General features: G+C 48.2%; 1 protein-coding gene across 1 annotated transcript in view; it reads left to right on the forward strand.

The window, feature by feature from the left end:
* The window catches only part of CABLES1 (Cdk5 and Abl enzyme substrate 1), a 105,383-nt gene that overhangs the window by 52,307 nt on the left and 31,482 nt on the right, over positions 1-21,594 (forward strand). Inside the window, exon 4 of the mRNA XM_060028783.1 lies at positions 11,111-11,188. Coding sequence (XP_059884766.1) covers positions 11,111-11,188 — 78 coding nt within the window. The remainder of the gene's footprint in view (positions 1-11,110; positions 11,189-21,594) is intronic.

Raw genomic sequence — 21,594 nt, forward strand, 5'->3', positions numbered from 1 at the left:
ACTACTGATACCTGCTACAGTGTGTATGAATCCTGAGAAACATTATGCTGTTTGAAATAAGCCAGACACGGGACTTCCCTGGTGACACAGTGGTTAAGAATCCACCTGCCAATGTAGGGGACACAGGTTCAAGCCCTGGTCCGGGAAGATCCCACATGCTGCGGAGGAACTAAGCCCGTGCGCCACAACTACTGGGGCTGCGCTCTAGAGCCCGTGAGCCACAACTACTGAGCCTGAGTGCCGCAACTACCGAGCCCACACGCCTAGAGCCGGTGCTCCACAACAAGAGAAGCCACCGCAATGAGAAGCCTGCCCATCGCAACGAAGAGTAGCCCCCGCTCGTCACAGCTAGAGAAAGCCCGCACACAGCAATGAAGACCCAACGCAGCCAAAAATAAATAAATTTATAAAAAAAAAAAAAAAAAGGAAATAAGCCAGACCCAAAGGGCCAAACACAATATATGACTCCATTTATACGAACTATCCAGAATAGTAAATCCCTAGAGGCAGGAAGTCGACTAGAGGTTACCAGGGCCTGGGGGAAGGGGGACAGCGTTTCTGTCTGGGGCAGTGGAAAAGTTTTGGAAGCAGATAGTGGTGATGATTGCGCAACATCGTGCGCGTACTTGATACAAACTCGTACACCTATAAGTGGTTAAATGGCATATTTTATATTACATATATTTTGCCATAATAAAATAAAATAAAACACCAGTGATAGCCATGGGGCTTTTAAAACCATATTCAGAAGAGGGAGGAAAGGGATGATAAACTTCTTGGGGTTGATGGTACAAGGACAGAGCAGATGTCAGCTGCTGGGCTAGCGTCAGCATCTTTAACAAGTAGACCTGTGAAGAAATGTAGACTGAACAAAGCAAGGTGCTGGGCACACAGGAGGTCCTCAGCAAGTGTTTGTGGAATAAATGAGTGGAGAGGCCTTACATTTTGAATGTTTCAGTCTTCAGGACTAGATCAGGGAATGGAAAGAATTTAGAAATAAAAATGATCTTTAAAGTGCCGGGGAGAATAAAAGAAGTTCTGAGTTGAATGCCAGGCACACATTGCCTTTAAAAAGTGATAAAGAGGGACTTCCCTGGTGGCACATTGGTTAAGAATCTGCCTGCCGATACAGGGGTCAGGGGTTTCATCCCTGGTCCAGGAAGATCCCACATGCCGCGGAGCAACTAAGCCCGTGTGCCACAATTAATGAGCCTGTGCTCTAGAGCCTGTGAGCCACAACTACTGAGCCGCGTGCCACAACTACTGAAGCCTGTGTGCCTAGAGCCCGTGCTCCACAACAGGAGAAGCCACCGCAGTGAGAAGCCCACACACCACAATGAAGAGTAGCCCCCGCTCCCCACAACTATGGGAAGCCAACAGGCAGCAATGAAAAAAAAAAAAAGTCAAAAAGAGACTGAGGTGGTAGCAGAGGATAAGTTCTAATAATTGTAAACCAGCAAGCCTAGAGCTGATTGCTGGCAGAGTTCTGGAATGGACTGTTAAGCAGATGGTTTGTGAGCTTTTAGAAAAGAATGGAAGTGGCCACAGCCAACATGGCTTCACTGAGAAAGAGTCATGTTAACTTCATGTCCTTATTGATGGAATAACTAGGCTAGTAAATTAGAGGACCTCCACGTTGACATTTCTTGATTTCAGCAGAACATTAGACTGTTCCATATTACGGCATCTCTCAGGGATGCTGGGTGACTGTGCAGCTGGAGAGCCTGCAGGCAGCTGAAGTGTGTTAGCCAAGCTTCGTCAGCCTGAAGGGAGCTTGGGAGGAAGAGCACGTGGTATGCCCTTGAGCATCATCTCCTCTGCAGCGTGAAGGCCAGTCAGCCTCGTGGTGGCCCACGTGGAAGACCAAAAGCAGGAGGAGACTGTGTTATAGCGGAGAACGAAGGCTCGGTTCCTTCAACGGCTCCCCGAGGTTAAACTTAGCAGGGATAAATGTAACAGAGGTAGATGATCAATTACAGGACAGGGTACAGACTTTTCAGAGGTTCATGTGAAAAATATCTCGGAATTTAGGTTTTAAACAGTGTGCTCCATAGAGGCTAACGATGTGAGGTCACTACAGAGTGAGCTGACGTAGCTCGTCCTGATAGAAGGAGATAGCATCCCAGAAATGTATCACTTTTGCACCCAGCCAGGGTCAGTTGCATCTGTCGAGCGAGCTTCGATCTGCACGAGTGTCACGTTTTAGGACACTGGATTTGTATTAGGACGGCCCCATTGTTGGACTAGGATTTTCCAAGCCCCCCTCCCCACGGAGGGTAGGGGGCATGACACATAGCCAATGGGAATAACCATTCCGCCTCATTCCATTGAACCGCCTATGTGTAAATAGCCATTTTTCTGGAAGGAGACAAGTGCATCTGGATAGACGGCACCTAAGAAAGCAGTCCCTTAACTATGAAGAACGCAGTGATAGCCTGTGTTCAGTCTTTCCAGCGCCTAGGTGCTGACCTCTGCTCTGCACTGGGACTCTTTTAAGTGATGAGATGTATCTGTGCATAAAGCCGTGATCCTGTCTCATGGAGTTACAGGCCAGTCGGGGAGGCAGATGATAGACAAGTAAGTGTGTCTTACCAGAGATGGGATAGATGTGCTCTGGAGGAAAACTGAAGCTGCTGAGGTGGGGGCAGGGCATGTGCTGGGGCAAGACTCCACTGATGGAGAGAACTTTGAGCAGACATGGGGAGGAGGTGAGGGAGCCAGCCCCGTGTGGTCCCAGCGGGGAAGAGCGTTCAGGGTAGATGGACAGTTGCAGAGGTGCTGAGGCCGGAACGCAAGGGCTGTACCTGGGGAACCATAGGAAAGCCGTGTGGGTGGAAGAGAGGGAGAGAGGAGGGAGAGATGCACCCTGAGGAGTCCTGGGAGGGTGAATCGTGAAGATGTCCGCTTTCACCGTGAGTGAGATGGGAGCTATGGAGGGTGCTAGGCAGACGACTGCCGTGCTCTGGCTTGGCTTTGATCAGGAGAACTCTGGCCAACCAAAAATCAAGGGCAAGCATCACGGGTCTTCTTTTTTTGTTTTTTTTTTGTTTTTTTTTTGTTTTTTTTTTTTAAGTCTTTATTGAATTTGTTACAACACTGCCTCTGTTCTATGCCTTGGTTTTTTTGGCCCCAAGGCACGTGGGATCTCAGCTCCCCGACCAGGGATCGAACCCGCACGCCTTGCATTGGAAGGCGAAGTCTTCACCACTGGACCGCCAAGGAAGTCCCATAGATCTTCTTTGGTAACCTTATTCTTATAGAAAATTAGAGGGGGTGTGCGTATAGTGTATTGTCTTCTAAAAGTGAATTCATTTTGATACGAAGTTCAGAAATGACCTGAGTTCTTTCAAAAACTGTTCACACATGTATAAGCAAACCCTTTGTCACGACAGAGAGGAGTCCAGGACCCCCTGCCTTAGCGTCTGGAGGGGGCCATTGAACATCCTGAGGATGGTGGTTGGGGACTGGGAACTGCCGCTTGGTTAGTAGAGAAGAGCCAGTCACCATTCACACTGATCTGCATCTTCACAGGGGGCACCGGGGGCCCCCGAGTCTCCTGGGTTAACCGGAAGTAAAGACAGATCTCGGCCCTCGGGGAGGAGACACCCTTGAAAATGACAACCGTTATGAGGCTAGCTAGTGCCAACAGAGAGCTGATTGCTGGCCAGGTAGATCTGGGTCATCAGAATGGAAGGTGAGCGTGAAGACTGAAGACTAGCCACCGGCCAAAGACACATTATGTCCTGTGACCCTCATGGTCCTGTTAGGACAGGACCCTTCCTCTGGGCGCTTGTCTTTGAGAGCAGTGGAAGACAAGAGCTCTGGTTTCAAGTGGACATCACCCTCCCTCAGGCATTACTTTGCATCCTTTTGAAGTCATCTGGTTTTCGAATGTCTGCCTTGAGCACAAGCGATGGCTGCCACTTGCACCGGAAGTGCCCCCTCCTGGGTCTGCCGTGAGAATCACTGCGTTCTGAACAGGCAGAGAAGTGCTCTTTGCAGTGAGTGGACTGGTCTGTCTCATCCCTTGACAGGAGTGTTCAGAGACTTAAAAAGATTTCAGATAATGGACAGAGCATCGAGCTCGAGGGCTGTCTCTTTAAAGGGTGAACTCAGTAGGAAAAACAAAAATATAAAAGATTCCCGCAGCTTTTATCTACTATGTAAAGTAAGATAGTTAAAAAAAAAAAAAGTACAGTAACTGAAGTCAAGTTGTAACCTTTCATTTTTGTATTGAAAATTTTGGAGGGAACTGGGCGAATGGGTCATAACTAAATTACAACCTCGTTTGTCATCTCATCAGTTCCGATCTGTCAGCTTAGTTTAGTTTGAAAAATGAGTTGGAGGAAGTGGCACGTTCCAAAAAACAAAACAGCTAGTTACCAACTCTGGACGGGCCTTCTAGAAAGAAGAAATATGTCATCGCCTTTTCTCTCTCCGTGCAATTCGATAGATGTCAGGCATCTTCTGTGAGGTTCCCTGAAACACCTCCCTCTTCCCAAGCACGCATTTCTACTCCCAGAACTTTTATTTTTTTCTTTTTGGCTGTGCCACGCGGCTTATAGGATCTCAGTTCCACGACCAGGGATTGAACCCAGGCCACAGCAGTGAAAGCCCAGAATCCTAACCACTAGGCCACCAGGGAACCACCCCCCCACCCCCAGAACTTTTGTTCTTTATTAAAAGACTAGAACCCTCCGTCCCCCCAGCAGCAGGAGGCTGGCAGGGAAGCATCTTTGTCAGTATCATCATCGGTGTTCCTAACCGATTGTCAGCAAAACCTCAGTCCTGAAGGACAGCGAGTGGATAGACTTGAAGGAGCCTCAATAACCCCCACACCTCACTGAGACTCCTGGGCACAGCCTGTTCTGTCACCGAAGTGGCCCCCAGAGCTGCTCTCAAACATGACTGCCCCATTGACTGTCCTCTGCTTCTTCCCTGGTGCCACAGGGGGAAGGAGGACCTGGGCTGTAGACCCGGGGTCCATAGGCAGGGTTTATTACGGTTTTACTATCTGTACCTCTTTAAGGAGCACGGAGGGCATGCTGGCTTTTTCTGTGACTCTGCACGAGGCTTTTGAGAGAAATTATTTTCAGTCATAAGCGCCTGTGCTTGGGGCTTCTCCTGTGCGATGTGCTGTGCAGAAAAGTGCTCGGCCTGGGAATGCGTGTTGCTTCTTTTCAACCAGTTTGATTTACAGGAAATAAAATGAGACACAGAAAAAAAAAGGTTGAGAGGTTGGAGAGAACCTTCCCTTGGTGGTTCAGTTTTGACTCTCTGCTTGACGAGAGGGCCTGGGAGCCGGGGGGAGTCCAGACCTTGGTCCCCACCAGTGGTCCACAGCAGTCTTGAGAAGAAAACCATCATTAGGGCCAGTAGATGGGCGGGGCTGGGGCCACGCTTAGGACACACTTAGGACCAGTGCTGTCCTGGAAGAGCAAGGATGAGAGGGCTCCAGAGGGGACTTCTAACCTCGGTGACACCACGCTCAGCTTGTTTTCCTCCTTCCTACCTCCCTGCTATGGGCTGGATGGTATCCCTTCAAAATTCTTATGCTGAGCCCCAGCCCTCTGTACCTCATCATGAGACCTTATTTGGAAATAGAGTCGTGGCAGATGTAATTAACTGGTTAAGATGAGATTGCGCTGCAGCAAAGGAGACCATAAACAAGACGAAAAGACAACCCTCAGGATGGGAGAAAATATTTGCAAATGAAGCAACTGATAAAGGATTTATCTCCAAAATTTACAAGCAGCTCATGCAGCTCAATATCAAAAAACCAAACAACCCAATGCAAAAATGGGCAGAAGACCTAAAGAGACATTTCTCCAAAGAAGATATACAGATTGCCAACAAACACATGAAAGGATGCTCAACATCACTAATCATTAGAGAGATGCAAATCAAAACTACAGTGAGGTATCACCTCACACCAGTCAGAATGGCCATCACCAAAAAATCTACAAACGATAAATGCTGGGGAGGGTGTGGAGAAAAGGGAACCCTCTTGCACTGTTGGTGGCAATGTAAATTGATACAGCCACTGTGGAGAACAGTATGGAGGTTCCTTAAAAAACTAAAAATAGAACTACCATACGACCCAGCAATCCCACTACTGGGCATATACCCTGAGAAAACCATAATTCAAAAAGAGTCATGTACCACAGTGTCCATTGCAGCTCTATTTACAATAGCCAGGACATGGAAGCAACCTAAGTGTCCATCGACAGATGAACAGATAAAGAAGATGTGGCACATATATACAATGGAATATTACTCAGCCATAAAAAGAAACGAAATTGAGATATTTGTAGTGAGGTGGATGGGCCTAGAGTCCAGTCATACAGAGTAAGTCAGAAAGAGAAAAACAAATACTGTATGCTAACACATATATATGGAATCTAAAAAAAAAATAAAAAGAAATAAAAAGAAAGGTTCTGAAGAACCTAGGGGTGGGACAGGGATAAAGGCGCAGACATAGAGAATGGACTTGAGGACATGGGGAGGGGGAAGGGTAAGCTGGGACAAAGTGAGAGAGTGGCATGGACATATATACACTACCAAATGTAAAATAGATAGCTAGTGGGAAGCAGCCGTATAGCACAGGGAGACCAACTCAGTGCTTTGTGACCACCTAGAGGGGTGGGACAGGGAGGGTGGGAGGGAGACGCAAGAGGGAGGGGATATGGGGATATATGTATATGTATAGCTGAGTCATTTTGTTATAAAGCAGAAACTAACACACTATTTTAAAGCAATTATACTCCAATAAAGATGTTAAAAAAAAAAAAAGATGAGATTGTGCTGGAGCAAGGTGGCCCCTGATCTAATCACTGGTGTCCCTATAAAAGGGGGAAACTTGGAGACAGACATGCACATGGGGAGACGCCATGCGGCCTTGTGAGGGCTGGGGTTATGCTCTCTAAGCCAAGGAGCTCCCGGAAGCTGGGATAGGTGCCAGGAACAGGTCCTGCCCTCAGGGAGAGAAACTGGCCCTCCACACCTTGGCCTCTGGAAGCCTGAGATGACTGATTTCTGTTGTGGGAGCCGTTGCCACAGAGCTAGGTGCATGGCACCTTGTTACGGCAGCCCTGGCAAACGCCACATTCCCTCAGTCTCTCACTGCAGTCGTGCGCTCTGCTGCCTGTCCTCTCCCTGTCCCCTCTCCTCACTGCACCTTGGGGGCACTCACCCAGCAGAGGCTCCGTCACCATCGCCATCCTAACCATGCCTGGCCCCCTGAGCCCCAGGTCCAGATCTGCTGAATTATTTACAGTAATCGCTTGGTCAAGGGAAGAGGTTAGTAAATGCTGGAAAAAATACCCACAGAAATGACATACGTAGTTCAAACCCCACACTTTCATTTCAGGCATGTTGGCGATCGCCCATTCCACAGGTTTGTGATGCCAGGTCTTTCTTTGCCTTTGCGGCTCACGGAGCAGACTCTGTCTGTGTCACTGACCTCACGCTATCATCGTTCCCACCTGTTGCTTCCATGTCCAGATGGAACTTCTTTAAAGTGACCCAAGAAACTAAGTGTAGAATCCTTTTGGATTTTTACAATTCTTTCTTATCTTTTATAGACGTCTTGCCCATACCTATTTCAACTGCAGGGGTTTTTTTGTTTTTGTTTTTAGTGATTTGCCTTGTTTGAAAATATTTTAAAGCACTGTGTTATTTTTTATAGAAACAGTGTTTCTCCTTTTTTTGATTTTCATATGTCATTAGTTTGTGCAATCTTTAATGAACAAAGTATAACTAACAAATACAACTGGCAGAAACAGGTGGAGGGCATCCAGACCTGATCTTAGCAAGTATATGACTCAGTGTGGGTGTTCTAGAGAGCAGCCTACCAGCCTGAGCTTTGGGTGTGCTGTGAGTGTTGGTCAAAGTGATTTATGGAGGGGAGTGGAGACCCTGATGGGTTAGGCAAGGGAAGTCAGTGAAGAGTTTTACAGCACCTGTGTTCCTCAAATAGGCCTTCCACTCCTCCTCCCAGCCTTGACTCATACCAATCCCTCTGCCAACGTATCTTCTCCTTGTAGCCTGTTGTCCCTTCTCCCTAAGGTCTCAGTTTAGCCATCACTTCCTCCAGGAAGCCCACCTAGCTTCCCTCAAGCTAGATTAACTGTCCCTCCGATGTGCGCTAGCGCCCTCTAGTCCCCAGTCAGAGAACTGACACCCCTGCATAACTACCTCCCACCCAACACCATAAGCTTTGTGAGGATGAGCCCTTGTCTGTGTCATGCATCAGCGGGTCCCCAGCACCTAGCACCATGTCTGGCATGAGTGGGTGCTCCAAAAATATTTGTGGAAGGAAGGGAGGAGGAGAGGAAGATCCTATAACTTGTTTCTCAGGAATCTTCCACCCCTCCCTGGATTGTAGGATAAGGTACACCTTAGCAGGCAGTGGAGGCCTGCACTGTCGTCATAGTAACATTAGCAGTAATGGAAGTGGTCGTGGAAGTGGTGGCGGCGTTGGCAGTCATGCTGAGAAGAGTAACTCCAATGCCTGCCTCTGTCACCACGTGGCCTTCTTCTCTCTGTATTCTTCTAGAAATCTCCAAATCTCTCTCCTTATGAAATCCAGTCATTGGATCTAAGGCCCACCCTGATATATTATGGCCTCTTCCTAAGTGATCACATCCACAGTGACCCTATTTCCAAATAAGGCCACATCCACACATTCTAGAGATTAGGACTTCAATACGTATTTTGGGGGAACACGATTGAAACCACAATACCAGCATTTTAACGTATGCTCTCTCTTGCTTCTTGAGCACAGAGGGAATGAAATACAGAATTTGAGAATACGTCTCCACATGTGCGTCCAGTACCCAACATGCACCCCTGGCTGGTGGACGCTCCTGAGCTGTGTTCATGTATCAGTGTGCTCACCCACCATTGTTGCAACTGTGATTTTCTTTGCTCTGACTTTCGAAGTTCTTTGCATGTTTTTAATGTCCTTAAGTGAATATCATTGCTATAATAGAATATTCTACCTGGAAGCGATCAAAACTTCCCACAGCCAACAGAGACTCCGCAGGGTTCTGGGAATAGAACAAGAAGCCAGTTTTTGGCATAAGAGAGAACACTTAAGGATCCCGGATGGCGTTAGACGTTGCCTGGTCAGACACTGTCAGCACAGGGCCAAAGGGTTGGAAGCAGTGCCTCCGTGTACGTGTTACACCTTTGTGACAGGCCACACGTGTCGGCCTTCAGCTGTCCTTTCTCGACCTTTCACCTTAGCAGGCCTGTGTATTTTAGCATAGAGGTCTGAAGAGGTTCTGAACCCACAGACTCTGGTGGGAAAACTTACCTCGACCCAAGAAGGCAGTTCCCAGTAACAAATCATGAATACTTATTGAGCGTGTATTATTGGCCCTGTCCTGGGGGCTCTCCCATATAGGGACTCACTTGCTCTTTACAACATTCCCATAAGAGATCTACTCACTTTATCCCATTGTTTTAGATGAGGAAACTAAAGAATTAGTGGGCTGCTTGAGGTTATACAAAGGTGACAGAGCTGGTATTTGAAGCTGGGAATGTAGCTTTGGTCCTGCCTTCCCAGGGATGGGCACTCAGGTGAAGCCCGACCTTGCCCAGACTGTGTTTCTGGAGGGGCTTCCGTGTACGAAACCCTCAACTCGTCCTCTAGAAGAGAGCAGCAAATGTTTAGCAGCACTTTGTGATCAGGGTGCTCCTGGAAGTGGAAATAAGGAGTAGAGGCAGCACCCGAAAGAGAATGAGTAACTCAGTGAAAGGGGAGGAAATGCTTCCTGGGGAGGTGACTCGTGAGCTGGGTTTTGAAGATTAAATAGGAGTTCATCCAGCGTACCTAGTAAGACACAACAGTCAGAAGAAATAGCATGCAAAGGACAGAGATATGAAACAACAGGTTTTTTTTTAAGGTATGGGTGGGGACTTCCCTGGCTGTCCAGTGGTTAAGACTCCATGCTTCCACTGCAGGGGGCACGGGTTCGATCCCTGGTCAGGGAACTAGGATCCTGCATGCATGCCACACAGCCAAAAAGAAAAGTCCCCACCAGGGACCTTATGAAAAAACTTTTTTAAAGGTGGGGTACTGCAAGTACTTTAGCATGGATGAGTGATAAAATGCAGAGACAAATATCATGTGTGTTGAGACCAGAGAGACAGAAAGAGCCAGAAAACAAAGGGCCTGGTTTGCCTGCCAGAGAAGCTGACTTAATCCTGAGCATGTAAGCAATTTAATATCATAGTTTTAACACAAGGTCAGAATACCCAAACCTTGATGCTGTTAGTACTACTGCTTTTTTCCCCTGGTTTTATTTTTATAATTATTGAGGGAAAAGATGACAAAAGTCAGTCAGCTCCATATCTGATGTGTGTTACTGTGGTGCTAAAGGATCTTGGTTTTTAATCTCCTCCACTTTTTCTCCAATTTTTCATCAGCAGTTCTCTTTGGCAAGTTATTCTCAGATGCCAAGATAAGTACTTTTGAGAGGTTTTTTTTTTAACGTTTTCTTAAGTGCCTTTGATTGCATAAGAGCGTCATGGAGAACTGTTTCCAGTAGTATCTTTATAGCAGGAATGGAGGCTAAGACTGATTATGTAATTTTCCCCTCGGTTTATTCTCAGAACCTAACACGCTGCCAGCATATGAAAAACCCTAATGATCACCGTGGCATCTGAGTGTCTTTCCTGCTCATGGTTTCTGGCACTATTGCTCTTGCATTGTTTACTGCAAAGTAGAAATTGATGGTTTAAATGTGGCATGACGGTTCACCCAGCATTGGGCACCCCGGACCCATAGCTCCGTCTGCTCCGTCTTGTATAATACATGCGGCCCACAGCCAGCCTCTCTCACCAGAGAATGGATTCACATGTGCTCCTTGGAGACCCTCGCCAGTCTCACCATGTTAAAATTCGGATGAGGAGAGGCCGGGTAATTGTGCTGCGCTGAGGTTGCATTTTGCAAGGGGAGCAGAATACCATCTGTCAGAGGAGGTGGCGGGAGGGCGCAAATACTGCTGTGAATTCTGTGAATGCTTAATTGCTATAGATGTTTTAAATTTATTTGAGGCTTTGCATTTAGTGTGTTTGTTATTTGTTCTTTTTTTTTTTTTAGAATAGTCCTTATCAGTGGCAGAAGATCCTTCTGTAGTATATTTTCAGTGCTGCCGTACCGCGACAGTGCCCAAGTTGGGTATGTATATGCACGCTTGCTTTGTGGTTCTCTGGGTGAAAACTTCTGACACCATGTGTATAATGTGACCACCCTTTCCATTTCAAAGAACTTGTTTTGCTTTGACACTGCAAATTTGGTATTTGTAAACTTGAAAGAAAAAGAAGTTCCACTTTCTTTTCAGCCAGGAAGCTTCCCTGTTATTGGTGTGTGTGTGTGCGTGTGTGTGTACGCGCGCATGTGTGCCCTTACCATTTGCCTGCTGTTTCTAAACGTGCATTTTGTCACTTCGTACAATTCTGTAAAGCAAGAGCAATCCGGGGCCCACCCATCTCTCAGGGCCTCATCGACTTTTGGAGAAAGGCAGCTCAGGAAAGGAATCAGACAAACCACGTGGCCATCCTGCCTCCTTGCGTTGTGGGCTTGCAGCTATACACTGACCAGCAAGCCTCACAAAGCGACGTGGTATCAGGAGCAGACCTGTGTGACTCGCCACAGGCCGGAGGACTGCACACTGCTGTAGGTCAACAAGCCCCTTCTTTGTTCTAAAAAGAAGTAAGTGAGGCTCTGACCTGGCAAAGCCCCCCCTCCTCATTCCACATGCCCGAACTCTGTGCTGTTTCTCCATCTGAATCTGACTCCTTTGCCCCCTCACCTGGTCACTGCATCCGCTACTTGTGGTCAGGGAGCTGCTGGTATTTAGGGCAGGATGGTTCCCTGCGTAGGATGCCAGAAGCATTGTGAGATGTCAGCTCTGGTTTCTGCAAACTAAATGCTGATATTGCCCTCTGGTCATTGCAACAATGACACCCGAACACTGCCATTTATTCCTCTCCCACCACCTTCCATGGGCTCTGCCTGGTCATCCCCGTTCACCATGACTTTCCCTTCCCCCCTGCAGACCTGTCAGACTTTCAGCCTGTTAAACTCACCACGGTCCTTATTTTTACTCTACACTGTAAGCTCCATGGGACAGAACATCGGGCATCTTTATTCATGGAATGCTGACTCAGTCATTTATTAGATGTGTGCCTTAAAAAGCAATAATAATCTTACTGTTTATTGAGCACTTACTTTGTGCCAGTCCTCTTCATTATCTGCATTCTCACGACAACCCTACAAAGTAGGTGCTCTAAAACATGTAACAGCAAATCCTGCAGCTCTGAGGTTTGTAGGACCATCTGGGTGTGGCCAGCGGGCTGCCCTTAAGAGACTTCTACTCTACTGAGTAGAGGGGGAAGAAAGAAAGGTTTTCTTTATCTTTTCAACCTGCTGTGGTCCTGGGTCTGGCCACCCCTGAGAGCAGGCTTATTTCTTGGGTCAGTAGCTTATACCAGCTCACAGACCTATGTGTGACCCAGAAGGCCAGTTCATTGATCTAATTACAAGTAATGGCCCCAGGGCTCAGAATGTTTGAGTGTGACTAGCCTGTAAGTGCACTTCCAGGAGATCTGAATCATCAGTCTGTCTGCAGGTACATCTTCTCACAGCAAGGACCTGCCTGGACACTGTGACGCCAGCCTTATTTTTCCGGGCTTTCTGTGCCCACCTTTCTGATGAACGTATTCTGTCCTTAGCTATGTTCCATGTATTCATTTATTGAGGGCTTACTGTGTGACTAGGTCCTGGAGGTAAAGGTAGGGAAAGATGGATCTGGTTCCTGCCCTCCTGGAACTTACAACCAAGAGGGAAGACACATCAAAATTTGACATATGATTAATAACCACCTTTAATAATGGCTAAGAGTATTCAGTCAGGTGACTGCCAAGTCTTCCTATCCAAGGACTCATTCTGTTTCTTTAACACAATCTGGCTTCTCCATATTTTCATCTTTGAAGCGTTCGTGTTAGTTTCATTCTTGAAAGATGATCTTATTTCCAAGTCCTGGGGTCCCCTCACTATGGTGTCCAAGTGCCTATCTCCATTTTATAGATAAAACCACTGATCCTCAAGACTTAACGTCCCAAACGTCAACTTTGGGCCAGAATGGGAATTTTTAAAAAATAAATTTCAGGTGTGCAGCATTACAGTTCAATATCTGAGTGATCACCCCCATGAGTCTAGTCACCGTCCATACATTTCACCCCTTTACCCATTTCCATCACCCCCCAGCCACCTCCTCCTCTGGTAACCACTAGTCTGATCTCTGTAGCTATGAGTTTGTTTTTGTTTTATTTTGTTTGTTCATTTGTTTTGTTTTGTTTCGTTTTGATTCCACATATGAGTGAAGTCATATGATATTTGTCTCTCTCCATCTGACTTATTTCACTTGGCATAATAACTTCAAGGTTCATGTTGTCACAAATCACAGGGTTTTTTATGACTGAATAGTATTCGTGTGTGCACGTACGCGCATATAGGTGCCACGTCTTTATCCGTTCGTCCATCATTGGACATTTAGGTTGCTTCCATATCTTGGCTATTGTAAGTAATGCTGCAGTGAACATAGGAGTGCATATATCTTTTTGAATTAACATTTTCATGTTCTTCAGATAATACCCAGAAGTGTAATTGCTGGGTCATATGGTAGTTCTATTCTTAATATTTTTAGGAACCTCCATACAGTTTTCCATGGTGGCTGCACCAGTTTACATTTCCACCAACAGTGGAAAAGGCAAGGGTTCTCTTTTCTCCAATCCTCTCCAACATTTGTTATTCCTTGTATTTTTGATAATAGCTGTTCTAACAGGTATGAGGTGATATCTCATTTTGCCTTTGATTTGCATTTCCCTAGTAATTAGTGTTGTTGAGCACATTTTCATGTGCCTGTTGGCCATCTGTATGTCTTTGGAAAAATGTCTATTCATATCCTCTGCCCATTTTAATCAGGTTTTTTTTTTTGTGGTTGGATTGTATGAGTTCTTTATATATTTTGTCAGAACGGGAATTTGAACCTGAGTCTGTCCAGCCTAGGGCTTCCCGTGACTCTCTCTGGCCAACATGTGAGACAAACTCTGTATTCACAGAAACCCGTCTGTGCAGTGGGGCCTTTATGATAACCGCCTCCCAGAAGTTAACTGAGGCTCGCTGGGTGCCTGGGATGCAGCACAGCGCCTGGCACACAGAGGCAGGTGGGGTACCCGGATTTCTTATAGCAAAAGAAATGCGGGGCTTCGTGTGGAGAACTTAGAGACTTACAGTTTTTCACTTGGGCAAATCACTTACCTTCTGTGAGCCTGTGCTTGGTCCTCTCTAGAACGAGGATGGAAGGTTACTACCTGTGCCGTTAATTTGGAGATCACTGCATTTTATGCAAAGCCCATAGGGATGCGTTGTAAGTAAAATTACCTGGGAAGAGATCACCCAGAGTATCTCTGTTTGACATCCTTGTGGAACTAAGTGGCCCTCACATTTTGAACACCTCAGGGAAGTGCTAGCTGGCAGCCAGGATGCGGGGAAGTGCGGCCTGTCAGAGCCCAGGTCTCCTCCCCACTGCTGGGAAGCCCTCGTGGGTTTCAGGAGGATATATCATAGGATGTGTCAGCTATTCTGCCCGATGGCTCAGATAGAGAAGCAAAACCAGGGTGTGGGATCACAGGACGTAACCTTTTACATCCTAGACATGAATAAACTCAAACACACTAATTCTTCAAATTTTGTAGATGAGGAAACCATGGTGCAGAAGGGTTAATTTTCTGTAACAAAACACATAATCGGGTCCTTCATAATACCTAACAGAGAAAAGAGCATGCCTGTTTCTGCAGCATATCCTCCTTAAGTTCTCACATAAGAAACTCTGAACAGAATCCAAAATATTGTAAATTAGTGGCAGGGTTAAGAAGCATTCTTCTTACGTATCAAATAGATAAACAACAAAGACCTACTGTATGGCACAGGGAACTATGTTCAACGTCTTCTAATACCTATAATGGAAAAGAATCGGGAAAAGAATATATATATATATATATAACTGAATCACTTTGCTGTATACCTGAAGGTAACACAATATTGTAAATGAACTATACTTCAATTTTAAAAATGTAAAAGGAAAAGCATTCTGCTTTTTAAACTTTTTTGATGAGCAGACATCCTATTTATGAATATCTGCCGCATCATAATTATGAGTTTTTCAAACTAATTATTGGGAAACAGCTGTGTTCAAATAATAAAAAATATTTATCCTAGTAAATTATACACATATATATTTTAAAGTAAGATAGTCTGTGTACCTAGTAGCTAATGCCTTTCCACTGTGGAAAATTCCTTTGCTTTTATGCTCAAGTTCTCTCTGTGGCCAGGACGTGAGTCTTAGAATTTCAGGGCTGGAAAGGGCTCTAGAGATGACATGGTATGGCCTCCGTGCATCATAGCTCAGGCCTCTGGGGCCACGGGGGGATGAGACACACACTGACAGCAAACCCGGCAGCGCCAGAGCTCAGGACTCCGGCCACCCTGGCCTGCTGACACTGTGGTTTCCAGCTCCCGTGTTTCCGCTGTCCTTACACACGCGTGTGGACTAGGCCACATGTGCCGGATTATTCCAGATAAGCACAAACCCCCCGCTGAAGGGGACAATGTACAGTTCCAACTTCACCGTAAGAAAGTTTTAAAAACAGGAAACTCAAAAGTTCATCCACTGTGTACTTGAACCTCCCTTACATGGAAAGCATCTATCAGGATGGCCTTATCTCTTTCCGGTTTTGTTTTCTGGCTTCTTGTGCTGTGCTGGAGCTTCCCAAGTCCTGCCCTCATATCTTGGTTCACCCTCCCCGCCACCCTGACCCCAAAGCTTTGTACTTGGCTTTAAACTGAACTGAATACTTATTTTGGCTCCCAACATCAGGTGACCAAAGCGGACAGGACAGTGTTAGGAGAGGTTTTACCATCCATCCATTCATTCTTGCATTCATGCATTTGGTCATTTCTTCTGCCCCTAGTGAGTGTGAGGCCCTCCTGGAGGCTGGGAGGGTGCAGGGGTGAGTAAGACCTGTTCTCCAGGAGCTTATTATTGAACAAGGAAGCCAGACATGTGAACTGCCAGACCAAGACAACTGGGGAGCCCCAAAGAGGCGCTAGAGAGTGCTTTGCCCCCAAATCTTTATCAACATCCACGTTTACAATAAATCTACAATCTTCAGTAAGAGCCAGATGTTTGCTCTGTAAAGCCTCTTCAGCCCCGCCTACACCTCCAAGTACATTGCCATCCCTGCCTGCCTTCCATGTAGACATTCAGGTGCTAACACTGCACAGCAGACTTCATTCATTCACCGCACGAACTCTGTTGAACCTACTGTGTTCTAGGCAGTATCCAGGGATACAGTGCTGAGCAAGAAAATGCCTCTTTTCCCATAGAGCTCACCGTCTAATGGTAGGAGACAGAAACAAGCGGGTAAACAAACTAACCGTCAAGCCAAAGAGCAAACAGTTGAGTCCTGCGCAATGTACAGCTGGAGCACAGAGGGAAGAGTTGGGTGAATTCGGACAGAGGGATCGAGGAGTGCCCCCCACAGAAGGTGGTGCTTCAGCTAGATTGCAAGTGTGAGGTGTCAGAGAGGTGGGAAGGATATTCCAGCCTCAGCATTGACTCCCAAGGATGTTCGAGGCCACTCTGGTTCATGAACTTCCGGACAGGGTCTCTATAATGCCTGACCTGTTGAGAGAATTCCATAAGGCACCATCCCAGCTGTAATTCCATTGCTGAGGACACTGCAGGGTTCAGGCCTGTGTAGTGAGGGGAGGGGGAAGGAGTGGGGACAGAAAGAAGGGAGCTGTGCTGAGAGGCCTGGTCCTGGGACGTCACTGTCACAGACCCACCACCAAGCCTTCCCTGGGGTGTCAGTTGCCTCGCTGTCCAATGGGGAGGTTTGACTACACTCTCCAAAGATCCTGCCAGCTCAGAATGCTTGCCTCTGTGTTCGCATCCTCGTCTGCTTTGCCAACGTGGAAGCTGTAAGTCTGGCTGAACAAGGAGTTTATGAATGAAACGTACTGTTCACGTTCCCCATCCACCAACCATCAGCTGCTTTTAGACCTCACATCTGAATAATTATTCTCTGTGCAGGTTTTTAAATGTACAGACCTAGTGACGTTCTGCAGTCTTATTTGGTACGTTCTATCCTGGTATGGGCTAAAAGGATAGGTACTAACGCAACCCAGAGTTGAGAGCAGTGTGAAAGGTTTGGGGTCATTTTGCCCGCTACCAGACTTATCAAAGCTGACAATAGGCTTATTCACAAAGTGATTTCCAGAGCTTCTGCTTGAAGCAGACCCCTCTGATTGCTTACCAACTACAGCAGTCTCCACACTGTTCTTCCCTGCCCTGATTTACAGGTACAGCTATCTGAGAAAAGAGCGTACTTCCTTAGGATTAGCTGATTGTGTAGTCAAATATTGGCGTGAACATAGCAAATGCAGGTAATAACATAAGCTGAAAGGTAAATAATGCTTCCAGTGTTCCAGGCACTGTTCTGAGCTTTATAAACATTTGCTCATTTAATTTCCACAACAACCTCAGAAGGCAGATTCTCCAGTTATCATTTTACAGGTGCAGAGTCTGGGGCAGAGGGAAGCAGGGCTGCAGCAGCAGAGGGAGGAGGTAGGCAGGCAGGCTGGCTGCAGGCGCTGCTTTGGGGCCAGCTGACCCCCCCCCCAGAGGCCATCCCGAAAGCGCTAATGCCCAGTGGATTCCCTGCAGCATCACTGCTTTGGGGCTGGGCTTGCTGGCTCAGGACCGGTGACACGCGGGCTTCACTGGCTGACAGATGTGCACTGGGTGACGCGGAGCTCTGTCATGTGCCGCAGGAAGACCCCCTCCTGGGGACCCGGTGGCCATGGTGCTGGGTGGTGGCTTTGGAGGGTGCCCATTTACACTGCAGCCTGGGCTCCTCCTGCGCAAACCCCAGGCATCTCTGGGTGGAGTCTTGGGTGGAAAGTCATCTGTGTAATTCTCCCACGTGGGTATTTGTCAGCTGTAGAACAGGAAGGCATATGGTGGGGTGCGGGGCAGGGAGGGTAGGCACGTTCTCCAGGTGTCAACACCGTGCAGACACCCGGGCCGTGTGTGGGCGTCACCGGCTCGCGACCTTGATGGGCTGCTGGCTCACGTCTCCCGACCTTCCCAGCCACGCCCAGGTCACCCCACAGGCCCACCAGGAAGCAGTTCCGGGACAGGTAAGGGTCTTCTACTGTCTTCATACTATGCATAGAAAAGGCTTCTCTGAGAAACTGTGCCGAACAGTTACATTAGAGGATTATTATTCGCAGCACCAGATACGTCTTTACTTTACAAAAGGCTTGATGACAGGGCTTTTGACGATTAAGAGCTTTGTTTCTTTTTTTTTTTTTTTTTTTTTTGCGGCACGCAGGCCTCTCACTGTTGTGGCCCCTCCCATTGCGGAGCACAGGCTCCGGACCGAGGCACGAACCGGTGTCCCCTGCATCGGCAGCCGGACCCTCAACCACTGCGCCACCAGGGAAGCCCTGTTTCTTTCTTGATACGCTTTCTTATTTTATTTCTTCAAATAGCATTGGATCTGCGGAGTTTGCTCACGCACAGCACTTCAGGAAGTCTTCCATTAGATGAAATAAGATGCTTCTAATCACTATCCATTGTCCCCGCTCTTTCACTTTAGGATTTCAGAGTCGTGCCTGTTGCCTGAACCCACAGGGGCGGTGATGGGCATGGAGGGGCAGAGCGCAGGGTCGGGTACACTCAGACAGCAGGATCATCGCTGACGATTGGGGTGGGAGGGAGTGGAGTTAGGATAATTCACAGAATGTCCAGGAATGACAGAGAAACCAGTATAGACGCCCAGGAACAACCCAGTGGGAGGCCGTGCAGCCAGGACAAACATGCAGCCCAGTCCGGGGCTCCTCCTGTGGAAACGCTGCTGTTGACACCTCCACCTGATGCCCGACGGACGCCCTGATCTCCCCGTGTGTTACTCACTTCTGTCTCCCGGCTTCACCGAGTGTTCCCATGCCAGAACCGGGGTCACCCGCGGGGGTATGGGAAATGCAGTTGTCAGCCTTCCTGGGACTTGTGAGCCAGCCTTGGCCTCTGCCACTGTGACTCCCTGCAGAATCCACCTGCCCCCGAACTGGACCTGGGGAGGCCACCAAGGGACTCCAACCCCCAGCCCAGCATCAGCCCTGGGAGGGAGACCTCCGGGAGGCGAGGATCCATTGGAAGGGTCCTCAGAGGGTCCCCTCCCTCCCCGCACCATGCTTCCCTGAAAGGAGACACGTTCTAATCAGACTCCACGGATAACTAAACCCCAGGACTCTGAGCTCAGCCACAAGCAGCACCACCAACCTGCAGCCCTCCAGCCGGGACCAAATCCGGACCTCTCCTCCAGGCCGCTTGCTCAGGCACCCCTCCCCAGGTCCTACCCCCCCTCCCAGGCCCCGCAGGAGTCCACTCATGTTCTGTGGGGCCTTTGCTTAGGCCTGTCATAGCGCTCACACAGGTATTTAACCTCTTTGTAGCTTGTCCTCACCCCCCTGAGGACGTGACTCTGTCTTAGTCCAACAGCCGTCTCCACAGTGCTCAGTGCACAGTACTCCTTCCTGTGATGCTTGTTGAATGAACAAGTAGACGTGGTGTTTCTGAGGACTGTCCCCAGGCTATTAAAAGTGGCTAGTTTTTTGAAGATACATCACTGCCCCGGCAAATGACGGCCACACCCTCTGCATCAGCAGGAGCAAGGGCTGTTTCCCAGGAGCCCTCAGCCCGGTACCTCGTCCCTGCGGCATCTCCACAGACGTGGTGCTGGACAGTCAGAAGGAAGGGCCTGGACGGTGCTAACAAGGATGCTCTGACGTGGACCTCAGAACCCTGCTTGCCTGCGAGTCACTGTCACACCCGCAGTGAAAGTTGCTAAGCCCGGTGACGACAACAGAGGGCTTCCAGCTGCACCCGCGTGCAGGTGCCGAGCCCCATCAAGGTCCCCCAGCCCTACCTGCCCTGCCAGGTGTCTCTCCCACGTCCGCCTCACAGCCTGGACGGCACCACCAGCCAGGCACGCAGTGCTCCTTCAGAGTCGCTCACAGATGCTGCACTCTGCATGTTAAACCCCAGAGCACCGAGGCCTTTTGCGGAGGTCACGCCTGGCTTCTACGGTCTCTGCCAACCTCGGAGTTCCCTGGCTTTCAGCGGCTGGCTTACCCGGCCCTCAGTCAACTCAGGTTGCCGGAACGTCTCAGAACCGGCATCATGTGATCACAGTGTAAGTAGCAGCCCCACTTTGAGCAGAGCAACACGTGATTTTCCTTTCACGTTTCCTGCTTTCGCTTATGGCAAGGGACACACTTTGGATTGAATCTATCGTAGCGTTAGAGGGCCGTTTTCCCAGGTCAGTGCTGGGCAGGGGGACCTTCATCCCATCACTGGAGCCCCGCTCCACATCTGGGGGATGAACCGAAGCCTCTGCCTTGGTCCTTCTCACCACCACCCACGCGCATGCACGTGCACAACCTGGTCCTCGCTGCCCTGCCCTTTCTGTGGCCCAGCGTGGCCGTCTGTGCTCAGGTGCACGCGTTGGGAAGATGACGGGATTTACTGGCATGCTTAGATTGAAGACGAGCTACAGGCTGTGCTCACTCCTGTCAGATAACCAGCACTTGAGCCCACAGTCCCACGAATCATTACCAGGGATGGATTGCCTTTCAAAACAGCAGGCCTACTGGCTGACCTCGATGAGCAGAAGCCACTTCCGCGGGCGTGGAAGTCCTTCCTGGACGTAAGGGCATCGCAACTTCTCCTCGGGGTGTCTCCCAGCTAATTCATTAAAGGACATCCGGCACGGACCATTTGCCAGCTAACGCCCGTTCATGTGAGCTCATTGACAGGGGGCACTCTTTAGCTCCGAAGATAGACTTTTAGAGCTAGAAGGAACTCGGAGACTGTCTAGTCCTGTGGTTTGCAGACTTTTTCTTTTTTCGCTGAAAAAAAACCGTTCTTCTAACACAGGTTTACACAGAACACCAGTCAATAAAACCCCTAACATCAGAGTTATTCCAGAAAAGCGGGAGTGGGGATGAGAAGCCCACTCATGTCCACTCTGTCCCTCATGGCCCCATCAGTGCAACCACAGTCCTTATCCATCCCTGAAGCCAGGGAGCCGTCGGCATGGGAGAGAGCTGGCTCAGACAGGATCCTTTGTCCCAGCAAATTAACTAACCTTTCTGGTCCCAGACTTACTCACCTATAAAATCGGCTATAATGTCAACCTCAGAATTCTGAGAACATTAACTAGAAAATTAGGTATGAACGCTCTGATCACCCTGCCAGCCTGTTAGTAGATACTCATTAAATGTTAACTTTGGTCACATGTTTGTCTGGTCACAGAGCCACTTGATCAGTCTTTCTAGGTGACATGGCAAATCTCAATCCTGTTCATGGTGAGGTAGCCAGTGAGTGTTTCTACAAACAAAAGGGATTCATCTGCAGCTCTGCTTTTTACTTGGTCTTTGCGTTGTTTTCCTCA

The sequence above is a fragment of the Delphinus delphis genome, chromosome 13 (genome assembly GCF_949987515.2).
Source record: "Delphinus delphis chromosome 13, mDelDel1.2, whole genome shotgun sequence".
In the NCBI taxonomy this organism is placed as follows: Eukaryota; Metazoa; Chordata; class Mammalia; order Artiodactyla; family Delphinidae; genus Delphinus; species Delphinus delphis.